The sequence below is a fragment of the Triturus cristatus genome, chromosome 5_2, assembly GCF_964204655.1.
Source record: "Triturus cristatus chromosome 5_2, aTriCri1.1, whole genome shotgun sequence".
In the NCBI taxonomy this organism is placed as follows: domain Eukaryota; kingdom Metazoa; phylum Chordata; class Amphibia; order Caudata; family Salamandridae; genus Triturus; species Triturus cristatus.
In genome coordinates, this window is record NC_140588.1 from 411385629 (window position 1) to 411400668 (window position 15040).

Here is a 15040-nt window from a genome sequence, read left to right on the forward strand (position 1 = left end):
TCAGCCGTCTTCAGCCAGGCTTGCTTGAATCCAGTGACAAAGTGAGCAAGGGACTCACGTCTGAGCATACCCTGCCAACTTATGGCGAACAAAGCAAACAACAAAGGAAATGATGGACGGAGTGTTGAACATTGCAAGCACTCACCCCCAGTCAACTGATCTGGGTTTAATCCATCACCGTTCTTTAGCCCACTCTGCCACCCCATGTCTGAACTGGGGTGGCAGAGTGGGCTAAAGAATGGTGATGGATTAAACCCAGATCATTTGACTGGGGGTGAGTGCTTGCAATGTTCAACACTCCGTCCATCATTTCCTTTGGTTTTTGCTTTGTTTGCCATAAGTTGGCAGGGTATGCTCAGACGTGAGTCCCTTGCTCACTTTGCCACTGGATTCAAGCAAGCCTGGCTGAAGACGGCTGAAATGCCAGAAACCGGTCCTAGGAAGCTTGTTTCCGGTCCAGGGAAGACATGGCTTGGCAGTTCGGGCTGGACTGTTCCCATGAGGCACAGGGTCAGACTGATTTGCATATGGCCATGTCTGAACTGGGGTGGCAGAGTGGGCTAAAGAATGGTGATGGATTAAACCCAGATCATTTGACTGGGGGTGAGTGCTTGCAATGTTCAACACTCCGTCCATCATTTCCTTTGGTTTTTGCTTTGTTTGCCATAAGTTGGCAGGGTATGCTCAGACGTGAGTCCCTTGCTCACTTTGCCACTGGATTCAAGCAAGCCTGGCTGAAGACGGCTGAAATGCCAGAAACCGGTCCTAGGAAGCTTGTTTCCGGTCCAGGGAAGACATGGCTTGGCAGTTCGGGCTGGACTGTTCCCATGAGGCACAGGGTCAGACTGATTTGCATATGGCCATGTCTGAACTGGGGTGGCAGAGTGGGCTAAAGAATGGTGATGGATTAAACCCAGATCATTTGACTGGGGGTGAGTGCTTGCAATGTTCAACACTCCGTCCATCATTTCCTTTGGTTTTTGCTTTGTTTGCCATAAGTTGGCAGGGTATGCTCAGACGTGAGTCCCTTGCTCACTTTGCCACTGGATTCAAGCAAGCCTGGCTGAAGACGGCTGAAATGCCAGAAACCGGTCCTAGGAAGCTTGTTTCCGGTCCAGGGAAGACATGGCTTGGCAGTTCGGGCTGGACTGTTCCCATGAGGCACAGGGTCAGACTGATTTGCATATGGCCATGTCTGAACTGGGGTGGCAGAGTGGGCTAAAGAATGGTGATGGATTAAACCCAGATCATTTGACTGGGGGTGAGTGCTTGCAATGTTCAACACTCCGTCCATCATTTCCTTTGGTTTTTGCTTTGTTTGCCATAAGTTGGCAGGGTATGCTCAGACGTGAGTCCCTTGCTCACTTTGCCACTGGATTCAAGCAAGCCTGGCTGAAGACGGCTGAAATGCCAGAAACCGGTCCTAGGAAGCTTGTTTCCGGTCCAGGGAAGACATGGCTTGGCAGTTCGGGCTGGACTGTTCCCATGAGGCACAGGGTCAGACTGATTTGCATATGGCCATGTCTGAACTGGGGTGGCAGAGTGGGCTAAAGAATGGTGATGGATTAAACCCAGATCATTTGACTGGGGGTGAGTGCTTGCAATGTTCAACACTCCGTCCATCATTTCCTTTGGTTTTTGCTTTGTTTGCCATAAGTTGGCAGGGTATGCTCAGACGTGAGTCCCTTGCTCACTTTGCCACTGGATTCAAGCAAGCCTGGCTGAAGACGGCTGAAATGCCAGAAACCGGTCCTAGGAAGCTTGTTTCCGGTCCAGGGAAGACATGGCTTGGCAGTTCGGGCTGGACTGTTCCCATGAGGCACAGGGTCAGACTGATTTGCATATGGCCATGTCTGAACTGGGGTGGCAGAGTGGGCTAAAGAATGGTGATGGATTAAACCCAGATCATTTGACTGGGGGTGAGTGCTTGCAATGTTCAACACTCCGTCCATCATTTCCTTTGGTTTTTGCTTTGTTTGCCATAAGTTGGCAGGGTATGCTCAGACGTGAGTCCCTTGCTCACTTTGCCACTGGATTCAAGCAAGCCTGGCTGAAGACGGCTGAAATGCCAGAAACCGGTCCTAGGAAGCTTGTTTCCGGTCCAGGGAAGACATGGCTTGGCAGTTCGGGCTGGACTGTTCCCATGAGGCACAGGGTCAGACTGATTTGCATATGGCCATGTCTGAACTGGGGTGGCAGAGTGGGCTAAAGAATGGTGATGGATTAAACCCAGATCATTTGACTGGGGGTGAGTGCTTGCAATGTTCAACACTCCGTCCATCATTTCCTTTGGTTTTTGCTTTGTTTGCCATAAGTTGGCAGGGTATGCTCAGACGTGAGTCCCTTGCTCACTTTGCCACTGGATTCAAGCAAGCCTGGCTGAAGACGGCTGAAATGCCAGAAACCGGTCCTAGGAAGCTTGTTTCCGGTCCAGGGAAGACATGGCTTGGCAGTTCGGGCTGGACTGTTCCCATGAGGCACAGGGTCAGACTGATTTGCATATGGCCATGTCTGAACTGGGGTGGCAGAGTGGGCTAAAGAATGGTGATGGATTAAACCCAGATCATTTGACTGGGGGTGAGTGCTTGCAATGTTCAACACTCCGTCCATCATTTCCTTTGGTTTTTGCTTTGTTTGCCATAAGTTGGCAGGGTATGCTCAGACGTGAGTCCCTTGCTCACTTTGCCACTGGATTCAAGCAAGCCTGGCTGAAGACGGCTGAAATGCCAGAAACCGGTCCTAGGAAGCTTGTTTCCGGTCCAGGGAAGACATGGCTTGGCAGTTCGGGCTGGACTGTTCCCATGAGGCACAGGGTCAGACTGATTTGCATATGGCCATGTCTGAACTGGGGTGGCAGAGTGGGCTAAAGAATGGTGATGGATTAAACCCAGATCATTTGACTGGGGGTGAGTGCTTGCAATGTTCAACACTCCGTCCATCATTTCCTTTGGTTTTTGCTTTGTTTGCCATAAGTTGGCAGGGTATGCTCAGACGTGAGTCCCTTGCTCACTTTGCCACTGGATTCAAGCAAGCCTGGCTGAAGACGGCTGAAATGCCAGAAACCGGTCCTAGGAAGCTTGTTTCCGGTCCAGGGAAGACATGGCTTGGCAGTTCGGGCTGGACTGTTCCCATGAGGCACAGGGTCAGACTGATTTGCATATGGCCATGTCTGAACTGGGGTGGCAGAGTGGGCTAAAGAATGGTGATGGATTAAACCCAGATCATTTGACTGGGGGTGAGTGCTTGCAATGTTCAACACTCCGTCCATCATTTCCTTTGGTTTTTGCTTTGTTTGCCATAAGTTGGCAGGGTATGCTCAGACGTGAGTCCCTTGCTCACTTTGCCACTGGATTCAAGCAAGCCTGGCTGAAGACGGCTGAAATGCCAGAAACCGGTCCTAGGAAGCTTGTTTCCGGTCCAGGGAAGACATGGCTTGGCAGTTCGGGCTGGACTGTTCCCATGAGGCACAGGGTCAGACTGATTTGCATATGGCCATGTCTGAACTGGGGTGGCAGAGTGGGCTAAAGAATGGTGATGGATTAAACCCAGATCATTTGACTGGGGGTGAGTGCTTGCAATGTTCAACACTCCGTCCATCATTTCCTTTGGTTTTTGTTTGGTATCGCGAGACATTAGACGGGCCTCTGTTTGCGTAAGAAGACACTTAGTTAATTATCACTGGGTAGCTCCCACTATTTTGTTTTGATTTGGGTCTTTGATTCGGCTATTGCAAAAGCCGAAGCCGAGGGGTGAGTACGTTTGTGCTATATTATTTGATTTAACCCCTTGATGTTTGTGAACAGTCCAGTGAAATAACGATGCCTGGTCTGAATAAGTTTAGGAAGTTCTGTTGCTTTGGTTGTAATAGGGATTCCCGGCTGGAGGACTCTTGTCCGATTCCTCCGGTTGGAACTCCCACCTATGAGCTTTATTCAAAATATGGTGTCGGCCCCATCGCCTTTAATAAGGCATAGATGCGATACACGAAGAACGATGGTGTTCTACAGTGGCCACAAAATGGTAGTTTTGAGCCTGACATATTAGACAATTTGGAAGCGATATTGTTCAAAAGACAAGCCCGGCCGGCAATGTTTGACTCTTTTCGCCTCTGGCGTAAGGAAGCCAAACAGAAAGAAATTAAGCAGGCAAAACGAGATAAGAAAGCACAAAATATGACGATTATACAGGCTGCCCAGCAGTTTAAAGATAATGAGATTGATAATGCAATGGAAATTTCAGAGAGACAGCATCGTATGGCAATAGATAGATGCTATCCGGTGTTGCCTAATTCCCCTTCTGATAAAAGTAAGGATCTGGAGGAAGACCCTTTGATGTCTCACCTATTGAGATTGCCGCCACCCTATGTACAAGGTGCTAATGCACCCCCGTTGTTACAACCTGTTCAGTTACCTGTTGTCCCCCCACCTGTTCCAGTTCTTCCACATTGCCTCTTCCGGTATTGCCACTCCCACCTCTCGTGCCACCGATTCCTTTGTCTCCATCTCCTGAACCTCAATCTTCTTTACCTTCGGCTCCCCTTATAACTGCCAGTTCCTCTCCTGTATCGCCTAATACCTTGTTCCCTGTCCTTATGTCTAATTCTTCTACTGTGCGCAAACGAATATCTGGTTTCTTGTCCCCTTTCTTTCAGACTCGGAACATGTCTCCAGCTTTTTCTCGAAGACAGTCTCGTAGTCAACTTCCAGGTTCCAACGAACGGGTGGTATTGGACTCTCTCGCTCGCAAATGGATCGAGAAGGGTCCCCAGTACAGTATGAAAGATATCATGATCACCTTTCATCAGTGGGAGGCGCCCACGCAGAGATATGTATTTAATGTTATGTGTGACACTCTCGCTAAAGAATGGGAGGATATGGATTTGCGTTTACTTCCCCAGGGTTTGTTGGATGTTCAGTCTAATTTCGATAAAGGACTCATTGTGGGTTCTAAGGTTGAGGACACCGTAAGGACACTTGTTACTTTTAGGTTGTTATTTTCTTCACAAACTTTTCTTGATTCTGATCCTGCTGTTCGGCAGACATTGAAACATTACCCAATGAGAGAGGCTCCTCCGATATGGAGGGAAGAGGTTGCGCAAGCAGGTAATAATCCAGCTATTCCCGCTCACTTCCAGCGTATATGGGTACATGTGCCCTGGAAGAGATCTGATGTTTTGGCCCTCAAACAATCTTTACCGGATCCCTGTAAAAACCCTGCTGGTTACTATAAAGACTTGTCTCAGACTGTTGATGCCTGTTTATGAACTTAGCGGATATTGACATGCTGATGGGAAATGTAGTCCCACAAGCGTTATGGGCTCGGATTCGTAGAGAGGATCACGTTCAAGAATTGGGTGGTACATGGGATGCTATAACTGCCTCGGATAGAGCACAAGTGGGTGGTGCTAAGCCTGATGTTTTGATCACAGAACTCCCTGGTAGGATTATTACTTTAATGAAAACAATGATGCCCGCCTTACGAGTTAATTGGGATAAATTAGCCGCGTGTAAACAGAAGAAAGATGAGAGTGTCTCCGATTTCTTCACTCGTTTTGAGGAGACGTTTATTGATCACAGTGGTCAGGATACGACTACGGAGGGTGGACAGCGATTATTTGTAGATAAATTTGTATTCAATTTGCTCCCCAAGTTGTCACATAAGTTAAAAGACTCTGAAAGTTCATGGGCTGTTTCTTCTTCGGCTCAGATATTGGCTACTGCTCAATATTACGAAAACAGGGACAAAGAGGAAAAAGACAAGCAAGAGAAAAAGACTAAAGAATTAAAAACAAAGGTTCTTCTGCAACAATCTTATCCTCCTCGCTCTGCTCAGCGCCAGTTTCAACAGCCTCCCCAGTTTCAGAGGGTGTTTCAAAAGCCTGAGCCCTATATTCCGCGGCCTTTGTTAGGTCCTAACCAATGCGCCTATTGTAGGGAGGAAGGTCATTTTAAGAATAGCTGCCCGGTTTTATTACAGCGTAATGGAGGACTATCTACTCCACGAGGTCGTGGTGGTTCCCAGTTAGCGCCCAGGGGTAGAGATCGAGGTATGTCGCCCTCCACCTCCACATTCTATGAACTACTTTGATCAGCAAAATACTCAGTCTACACAGTATTACAATGATGATTACTATGTTGAAGGTGAGAATGACGGTCTTCACGCTAACTAGGACAGCCATAGACAAAGTGAGGGAGTTGTATCGATTCCAGTAGATCAGAATGGGCCTTATGTTAATGTCACTACAATGGGTGTTTCAGAGCCATTTCTTTTAGATACTAGTGCGATGAGAAGTTCTAATATTCACTCCAAACTCCCTGGGGCACCTTTGTCTGGCTTAACAAACGTATCCGTAGGATTTTCTGGCGTCCCAGTTCATAGCCCGGTCTCTTGTCCTCTGCCTATTTCAATTGGTTCTTATGATTTGAAAGCTCCGCTTCTTTTAACGACTGGTTGCGTTGAAAATCTGTTGGGTTTGGATTTATTGAAAAGACTGCATGCAACGATATATTGTTCTCCTTCTGGAGTACATCTCGTTTTGGAGCAGAAACTGACTTCTCCAATGTATTTGTCTAAAGATCAATTTCCACCTGAATTGCTCTCTCTCCCTGCAACACTTTGGGCTACGGGTCCAAATGATGTTGGTTGTCTTGAGATCCCACCCTATGTTGTTATCCTCAAGCCCAATGCTAAATTGCCACGCATCCCTCAATACAAAATTCCCAATGATGGTGAAAGAGCACTTTTTGCTATTATTTATGATTTGGTTCAGAAGGGTGTGGTCGAGGAGAGGAGGGGAAATGTATGCAATAGTCCTGTTCTCCCGGTTCTTAAACACACTGATCCTTCTCAGCCTCCTGTTTATCGCTTTGTTATTGATCTCCGGGAGGTTAATAAAATTGATGTACCACAGTTTCCTGTTGTTCCAGATATCACTGCGCTGTTAACTATGATACCTGCCTCGGCAGCTTGGTTTTCTGTTATCGATCTGAAAAATGCTTTCTTCAGCATCCCCATTGCTGAAGAGAGTAGGGATATTTTTGGCTTCTCTTTAGGAGGCCGAAGTTTCCGGTTCAAGCGCGCACCACAAGGCTATTGTGAAAGTCCCTCCATCTATAGCCAAGCTCTTAAATGCCAGCTTGATGCTTTTCCTTTGCCGCCAGGTGCTATCCTTATTCAGTATGTGGATGATTTATTGATTGCTGCTGATTCAGAGGAAATTTGCAAAAACTTGACTATTGCACTATTGCGTCACTTGTCTGACCTTCACCATAAGGTTTCACCTTCTAAATTACAATATGCCCGCCAAGAGGTTACCTATCTAGGTCATCTCTTGTCGAAAGAGGGAAGGCGACTGACCCCAGAACGTATTCAAGCAATTGCACAAATGTCTGTGCCATCCACACAAAGAGAAGTGCGTGACTTTCTGGGCATTACCTCTTATTGTAGACAGTGGATTCCAAATTTTTCTTTGTTGGCTAAACCTTTGTTGGCACTCACTTTGAAAGACACACCCCAACCCCTTCCTTGGACTTATGAATGTCAGAAGAGTTTTTCTGATTTACGTGCTGCTCTGTGCTCTGCTCCTGTGTTGGGTACTCCGGATTACAGTAAGCCCTTCACGCTCTATGTCCATGAAAGAGAGGGTTGTGCGTTGTCAGTCTTAACACAACGATTTGGAGACAAGCAGCGGCCATGTGCCTACTTTTCGGCTACATTAGATCCAGTAGCCAAGGCATTGCCTAGTTGTCTTAAAGCTACAGCAGCAGCAGCAGCAATTTCTATTCGTCAATCTGCTGGAGTAGTGCTTGATAACACTCTTATTGTCATGGTACCACATGCAGTGGATACCTTGCTAAATAGGACAAAAACGCAGCATCTTACAAGCACTCGCTTGTCTGGGTATGAACTGACGCTCTTGGCTAGTCATGTGCACATCAAACGATGTAACACTTTAAATCCAGCCACATTGTTACCTCTTCCAGAAGAGAAAGGTATTCAGGAACAACATGATTGTTTTCTCCGTACTGAGGAGGAGACAAAAGGTAGGATTGATTTGAAGGATACACCACTAATGGACCTGGATGGGATCTTATGGGTGGATGGTTCTTGTTTTAAACTCCCTAATGGTGAAACAACTTCAGCTTACGCTGTTACCACCTTGCATACAATCGTGGAGACAGCACGCATCAGACATAATTCAGCTCAGGCGGCTGAACTGATAGCTTTGACCAGAGCATGTGTGTTATCTAAGGGGAAGAGAGTGAATGTATATACCGACAGCCAGTATGCGTTTGGTGTGGCAAATACCTTTGGTCGATTGGGGAAGGAAAGAGGATTCTTTACCTCCCACGGTACTAAAATGCAGCATGGTCAGTTGGTAACTGATCTTCTTGAGTCACTTGCTTTGCCTACCCAGATAGCAATCATAAAGTGTAGTGTGCATAAGAGGATTACTGATGATGTTGGTCGCGGGAATGCTTTTGAGGATGAGGTAGCGAAAGAAACAGCCAGAGATGCTATGCGTCGCATGTATGTTGCGGGCTCTGCAAATTGGGTCAAGGAAAAAGGAATGTGTGAGGATACAATAGAAAGTGTGAGATCGATTCAAGGAGAGGCTACAGAGAAAGAGTTGAGTAAGTGGAAAGAGAGTACAGGAATGTTAGACGCGATGGGATGTTGGATAGAATTGTTAGAACATCAGCGTTGGCTGTTACCAGATGCCTATGTACTGCCTGTAGTTGCTATGGCACATGGTCCAGCCCACATCAGTGCGAAAGGAATATGTAAGCTTCTGGCTCCAGTGTGGCTGAACGAAGGGATTCCAAAATGTGCAGATAATTCAGTGAAGCATTGTATCGTTTGCTTGATGCATAATCCAGGAAAGGGAACCCCAACTCCAGCAGGTCATTTTGCTCCCCCAACATATCCTTTTGAGGTGTTGCAAATTGATGATATTCACATGGAACGATGCAACAATCTCAAATATGTTTTGGTGGTGGTGTGTGCCTTCTCCAGATGGATAGAGGCCTACCCCCTGAAAGACAACACTGCTTTGTCCACTGCCAAAGTTCTTCTGAAAGAGTTCTTCCCTAGGTTTGGTTTGCCGCGCATTGTCTGGAGTGACAATGGAAGTGAATTTGTGGGCCAAATTATGAAAAAGGTGTGTGCCGGTCTTGGTATCGTCCAAACATTCCATGCGGCGAACCATCCCCAAACAGCGGGTTTGGTAGAGTGCTATAACGACACTCTCAAACTAAAGCTTGCAAAGGTACAGGCTAGCACGGGACTTGCCTGGCCCGATGCTTTACCTTTGGCTCTCCTATCCACTAGAACAGCTGCACATTCTCGTTTGGGACTCAGCCCATAAGAGGTTGTTTTTGGGCGCCCGGCTAATGTTTGGGGAGTCCCTCGCCCTAAAAAGTATTCTGATATAAAGCATCCAATGCTGATTGATTACTTGCATGACCTCACCACTAAACTACGTGTTCTCCACCAACAGGTTTGAGACGCTTTACCAGAGGCCTCCACAGACCCAGGTCATTCTATCCAACCGGGAGACTGGGCCTGTGTGAAACATTTTCAGAGGACAAGGAATTTGGAACCTCGTTGGAGGGCGCCTCGACAGGTTCTTCTGGTAACATGTACAGCAGTGAAGGTCGAAGGGAAAAAGAACTGGATCCATGGCGTGCACTGCAAAAAGGTGCCCTTGCCCTTGCCTTTTGACCAGTGGATCCGTAAGGGTGTAGGTGATTTTGAAGGCGAAAGGGTCCCTCGGTTTGTACCTTTCAGTAGTGCACACCTAGATGGAGCTCGGCTGAAAAAGAAGATGACGACGTTTTACAAGAAGCAGTACCGCCACATCTCCGATTGAACACTACAGATCCACAGACACTATTTCAGGACCAAACTGTACTGAACAGAAGTCGATATAATTTAAGGCCTAGACTGGTCAAGGACACCTGAGATTTTCATCTCTTTCGTGACATGTATCATCTGTCCAGGTTGCAGGGTCACGGTAGGAGTCTTGGTTCGTGACCTGTATAGTGGCTAGGCCCCCAGGACTTGCAGTGTCATAGGGCGGCTAATAATCACAGCCAAGTGAGTAAGGAAGATTGCCGTGAGCAACAATTTTAGAGGATGGATGTCAAATTGGGAAAGAATAATAAGAAGGAAGAGAAGAAAAAGAAATATTGTAAATTAGTGTACAGTCAATGTGGCATAACATTGTGTTCTTATGTTTTCTAGTATCTTATTGGCTTGTATAGGTTGGATTGTTCATGTTATGCAGCACAAATCTGTTCCTACTTCTATTTCTTTGCCTTTTCATTCTACTATCTCCCCACACCAATTATATACGATTCCCCAACATGAACTAATTAGGAGAACAGAATATTTTAACAATTCATTTGTCCAGTTATTGCATCAACACCAATTGGTAGTCAACACAACCGACTGTTGGGTGTGTGGACTTATGCCTCATACCACAGAAAAAGGGATGCCATATTTAGCTCTTCCATTTTCTTATGAAGGTTCCGCTTGGGCCTATTTTGTGATGTTTTCAAATGCATATCAGAACCGATTAAGACGTCCAGCTGGTTCATATGGTAGTGGACAAGATTTTAGTCATAGTTCTCTGATAAAAGGAATAGTGGCTATGGCTAGAATTGTGGAGAATAGTAAGGTTCCTGTTGATGAGAAACGGGCATATGATGCTTGGAACGTGACTCGTTACGCCACTAGCCTTACAGCTAGAATTAAACAGGGAAAATCTCCACCAATTTGGACTGTGCCTCATCGAGGTAACTTTTATTTACAAATAAATGGCCAGACTACTGACACTGGACAAGGAAAGAGTGTTTGTTCCCATACATACATTCACACCTCAGAATTCACCACCGTTAGTGCCATCCCAGGGCACATATTTTGTCTGCCACGATAGAGCGTACACGTGGCTACCAACGGATTTTTCAGGAACATGCTATATAGCCTTTCTTCTCTCCCCTACATACACTGCTCCTTCGGGACATCACAGAAACAGATATGGCAGAGGGATTATTGATTCTAAAGACACTGCAGGACAAGAGTGAGGTGATTTCCTTAAAGGATTTCTTCCTTTTTGGGGCCCAATGGCCAACAGTAGAAACATGAGACAATTGGTTCGTGTTGTTGAGACTACCATAGATGTCACTGTGGGAGCCTTGAGCAATCTCACAGCTGAACTTCAGGCGGATCGTCTCATGACATTGCAGAACCGGATTGCTTTGGATGTTATTCTTGCAGATCGTGGTGGAGTTTGTAAATTGATCGGATCTAGCTGTTGCATTTATATACCGGACGACGCCCCTACGGTATACCAAGCCACCTCCAAATTACATGTGATCTCCGAGTCGATTCATCAGGACGAAGGAGATTGGTCTTTGTTGGAATGGTTTTGGGGATTACTGTCCAAATGGGGATGGAAGGTATTAACATTCCTTGGAGTGGTTTTGGCCATCATTTTTTCCTGTTGTCTCTGTATGCAGTGTGGCCCCGCCATCTGTGGTCTTTGTGCCACTATGTGTGTCCCAAGGCCTGTGCCACGGAAGACGGAGAGCATTAAAATGATGTTGCAGCAACAGCTTGATGACCTCATGGCCATTGACGTCGACTCAGATTAAAATGAGTCTGTGTGTCTTGCCTGAGTAATGGCAAAAGGAGGGTCTGAGGTAATTCAGCTTCCGATCCCGTTCGTATTTAGCCACCATTTTGTGTCTTTCTGCCATTTTGTGTTGCCCTCACTCAGGCGGCACGGTGAACGAAGTGTTGTTTTCCCTCATCCTACTGCAACGTGTCAAATAACCTCCTGCCTCTGTTTATAGCTGGTGTCAGGGTCCGGCCGACTCCACTAATCCTCGTCTGGTCTGACTGATCCCTGTTTCAACTATCTGTTGGTTCGCACCAATCTTTCCTGACTTTATCTTATCCTCTGGCCTTCGCTATTCTTTACTCGTATTCTCTCATTTCACAACTGTCCTCTGGGGCATACAAATGTGTCCTGCCACCTGCAAGTCGACTTATAAACACTACCACTGATTAACTTGTGGGGAAGGGTGACAAACACAGTTGGGAGAGAGGCTTATTTGAGTTACTTAATATCTTGTTTTCACATTCTTCTCATTGGTTAACCCTGTATGCATTGGGAGTGTTCTTTGTGAATATGTGTGTTATAAAAGATTGCGCGCCACGAAGTAAAGTGGCAGTCTGCTAAGAACATACCGAGTGTACTTCTGGGACAACTGTACTTAGCTGCAGCTAATAAACCCTATCTTCTACGCCTAACGGAGAGTCCCGTGTCTCTGTTCGACAAAGCAGGTGAACTCAGGAGATTAAGGCGTACCCTGCGCCGCCAGGCCCCTAAGGTCTTGGTTCTTCAGTTTCCACCACAAACTGGAAGTAGGTTGAGGGTGCATAAAATAGGAAAAATGTGCTGCCTTTTAAAAAAAATGCCCAAAAATGTGGTAAAAAAAATGTTTTTCTAATTCAGCTCTCAATTTTCCTGAAAGCTGGGAAGATGGTTACATTAGCACAGCAAACTATTTGTTGCTGCAATTTTTAGAGGGGGAAACAGACACTTTTATCCTGAGCACTTTTTTCCTATTTTTCCCAACAAAATCTAAATGTAGCTATATTTGCCTATTTTCTCAGTCACCTCAAGAGGAAGCCACAAACGTTGGGTGCCATTAAAGTACCCAGTGTGTTAGAAAAAAGGATGCATATTTGGCGTAGATAGCTTATGTGCAAAAAAAGTTATAAAGCCCTAAGCACAAACTACCCCAACTAGCCCAAAAAAATGTCAGCAGGGGAGGGGGTGGGGAGGAACGCCCAGCATTTAAGGGGTTAATAGTCGAGTACTCCTGCCAGTATAAAGAGTAGGATGGGTGGCAGAGGGAGTGTAATGGTAATAATAGGAGATGGCTAAAAATTGAGGCGAAATGATGGGGAAGTGTAACAGCATTGATCACAAGGGGTGAATTAATACTACCTTAAGAACAGTACGCTGAGTGACAAAAGAGGTTTGAAAGTATTAACAGAGTATTATTACTGCACGTGTAAGCAGTAGAATGGATTATAGGATTGTAAGGGGATTCATAGGGTAATGGTGCAAGTATAAATAGGATGGATAATTTGTACAAGGAGAGCTAATGATGCGGTGTACACAGCAGCAGGGATTGTCGAGGTGTAGGGGATTCAATAGCATAAAGCACTGGAGGCGGGTAGGATGGGTTGTAGGAAGGATCCACAGAGATAGATGCTCTCGCCGCTGCGCACAGCAGCAGGGCGCAGAGGCTGTGTGAGGAGAGCTGCGGCCGGAGCGGGTAGTAGCCCACAATAGGCTGGCAGGGATGGCGGTGGGAGGGGACACTGTATGAAAGGTGCGGGAATCGCTCTTCGCTAATACAATCTTATCCCTCGAGTCCCTCGCAGAAGGAGGAAAGAAAATACGAAGCGCGCAGAAGCCGGAGCGAGGACTACGCGGCTGGTGGTTTTTGGGACAGCGCCGTGCTATAAATACGAAGGGGCCGGAGCTGTGCTGTCCGCGGGGCCGGGGCGGCCCGCAGAGGGGCTGCTTTTCCGCCGGCATCCGCTTGAGTGAGCCTCGCGGCCGGGCTGCCGGCATGCGGAGGGGGCAGCCTGCAGCAGCGCTGCGGTGGTGTGCCGCGGGCAGAGCCCCGGCAGGATGGAGGCGCTGAGCAGCGTCGAGCCGCAGAGCCCGCAGTGCGGGGGCCCCGATCGGCGGAAGCTTCTGCTGCTGCACCGGGCGCCCTCGCCGGCCCGGCCCTCCCTGCGGGGGGAGCCGCAGCACTGCAAGGGTAAGGCGCTGACGTCGCCCGTGAAGCCCCCCGCGTGTCGACCGCAACAGCCTCCGCCGACCCCGGGCCAGCTGGCCACTCAGAGCCGACCCTCCCGCAGGACCGGAGGCTGCAAGTCCGGAACACCGGGCACGGCCAGGCCGGCAGGGGGTGCCCGGCCCGTGCCCCCACCCGCGACCAAGAGAACTGCAGCTGCGGGCAAGCCTCCCACCGGGGCGGCGGCCCGGGGGGAGCAGGTGAAGCAGGGCCGGGAGCAGAACCCGCTGCTGCAGCCGCCACGGAGACGATGCCCGCTGCAAGGAGAGCCACGGGCCGGGAGCCCTGCAGCCCCCTCTCAGCCCACATCGACCACCGGGACCCGCCTGAGCCACACGGACAGCAGCTCGGACCTGTCCGACTGCCTCTCGGAGCCTCTGTCCGACGAGCCCCGGCCAGCGGCTGCCGGGGCGGGGAGCAGCGAGTCTGGGTCCAGCGATCGCGAGCAGCCGCAGTACCCTGCCCCCGCCGCCAGGGGCGCCCCTCCGCGACCGGGCACGGAGCAGCGGGGGCTGGCGGGGGCACAGGCGGAAGGGCCCACGGGGGGTTCTGAGTCCGAGGAACCGCCGCAGGAGCTGCACCAGGATGAGGGGGAGCTGCAGCGGGAAGTGGAGGAGCTACGGTCTGAGAATGACTACCTTAAGGTGAGTTCACTCCGAGCATGGCGACTCGGCGCTCCCTAACAAGCCTACAGCTACCCTAGCAGAGCACAGTGCATGACTATTGCGATGACATCACACTTCCGCAATTCCAAGCGTTAGCATGGCATACAGTGTCATCAATCACATGTGGTGGCACATACTGCTAGTTAAATAACTGGGCGGGTTGTAAAAATGCCAAGACTGTGCACAGGTGTATGTTTCAAATGCTGCCGTGGCACATCATTTATCCTCGATCAGAGACACCCGTGTCATTTGGCCATCCCCAAAGGCTGCCATGTGTTTTCAGTTACCATGGGAGATACCACGGATATGACCGTATAGCGCAATGATTATGTTGTATGACACCCCATTCTGAGGAGTGACAGAACATTGACTTGAAGTAAAACGCTATACGTACTGGTCTTGGAGTCTGCAATGTATGAAATGTGTCAATATCCTTCAATTTACCAAAAAAACTCACGAGTAAGAAGGTGACGCAATGTAGTTAATGAA

The 15040-nt window shown here is 48.2% G+C and overlaps 1 protein-coding gene across 5 annotated transcripts in view; it reads left to right on the forward strand.

The window, feature by feature from the left end:
* The first annotated feature begins 13372 nt into the window (after positions 1-13372).
* The window catches only part of MTCL1 (microtubule crosslinking factor 1), a 490856-nt gene continuing 489188 nt past the window's right edge, over positions 13373-15040 (forward strand). For 3 of the 5 annotated variants that reach the window (XM_085607319.1, XM_085607318.1, XM_085607317.1), the window contains exon 1: positions 13374-14530. In XM_085607319.1, the coding sequence (XP_085463445.1) occupies positions 13718-14530 (813 nt within the window). In that variant the 5' untranslated portion in view covers positions 13374-13717. Of the gene's footprint in view, positions 14531-15040 lie in introns of all 5 variants that reach the window. The other 2 variants (XM_085607320.1, XM_085607316.1) reach the window with 2 other exon arrangements.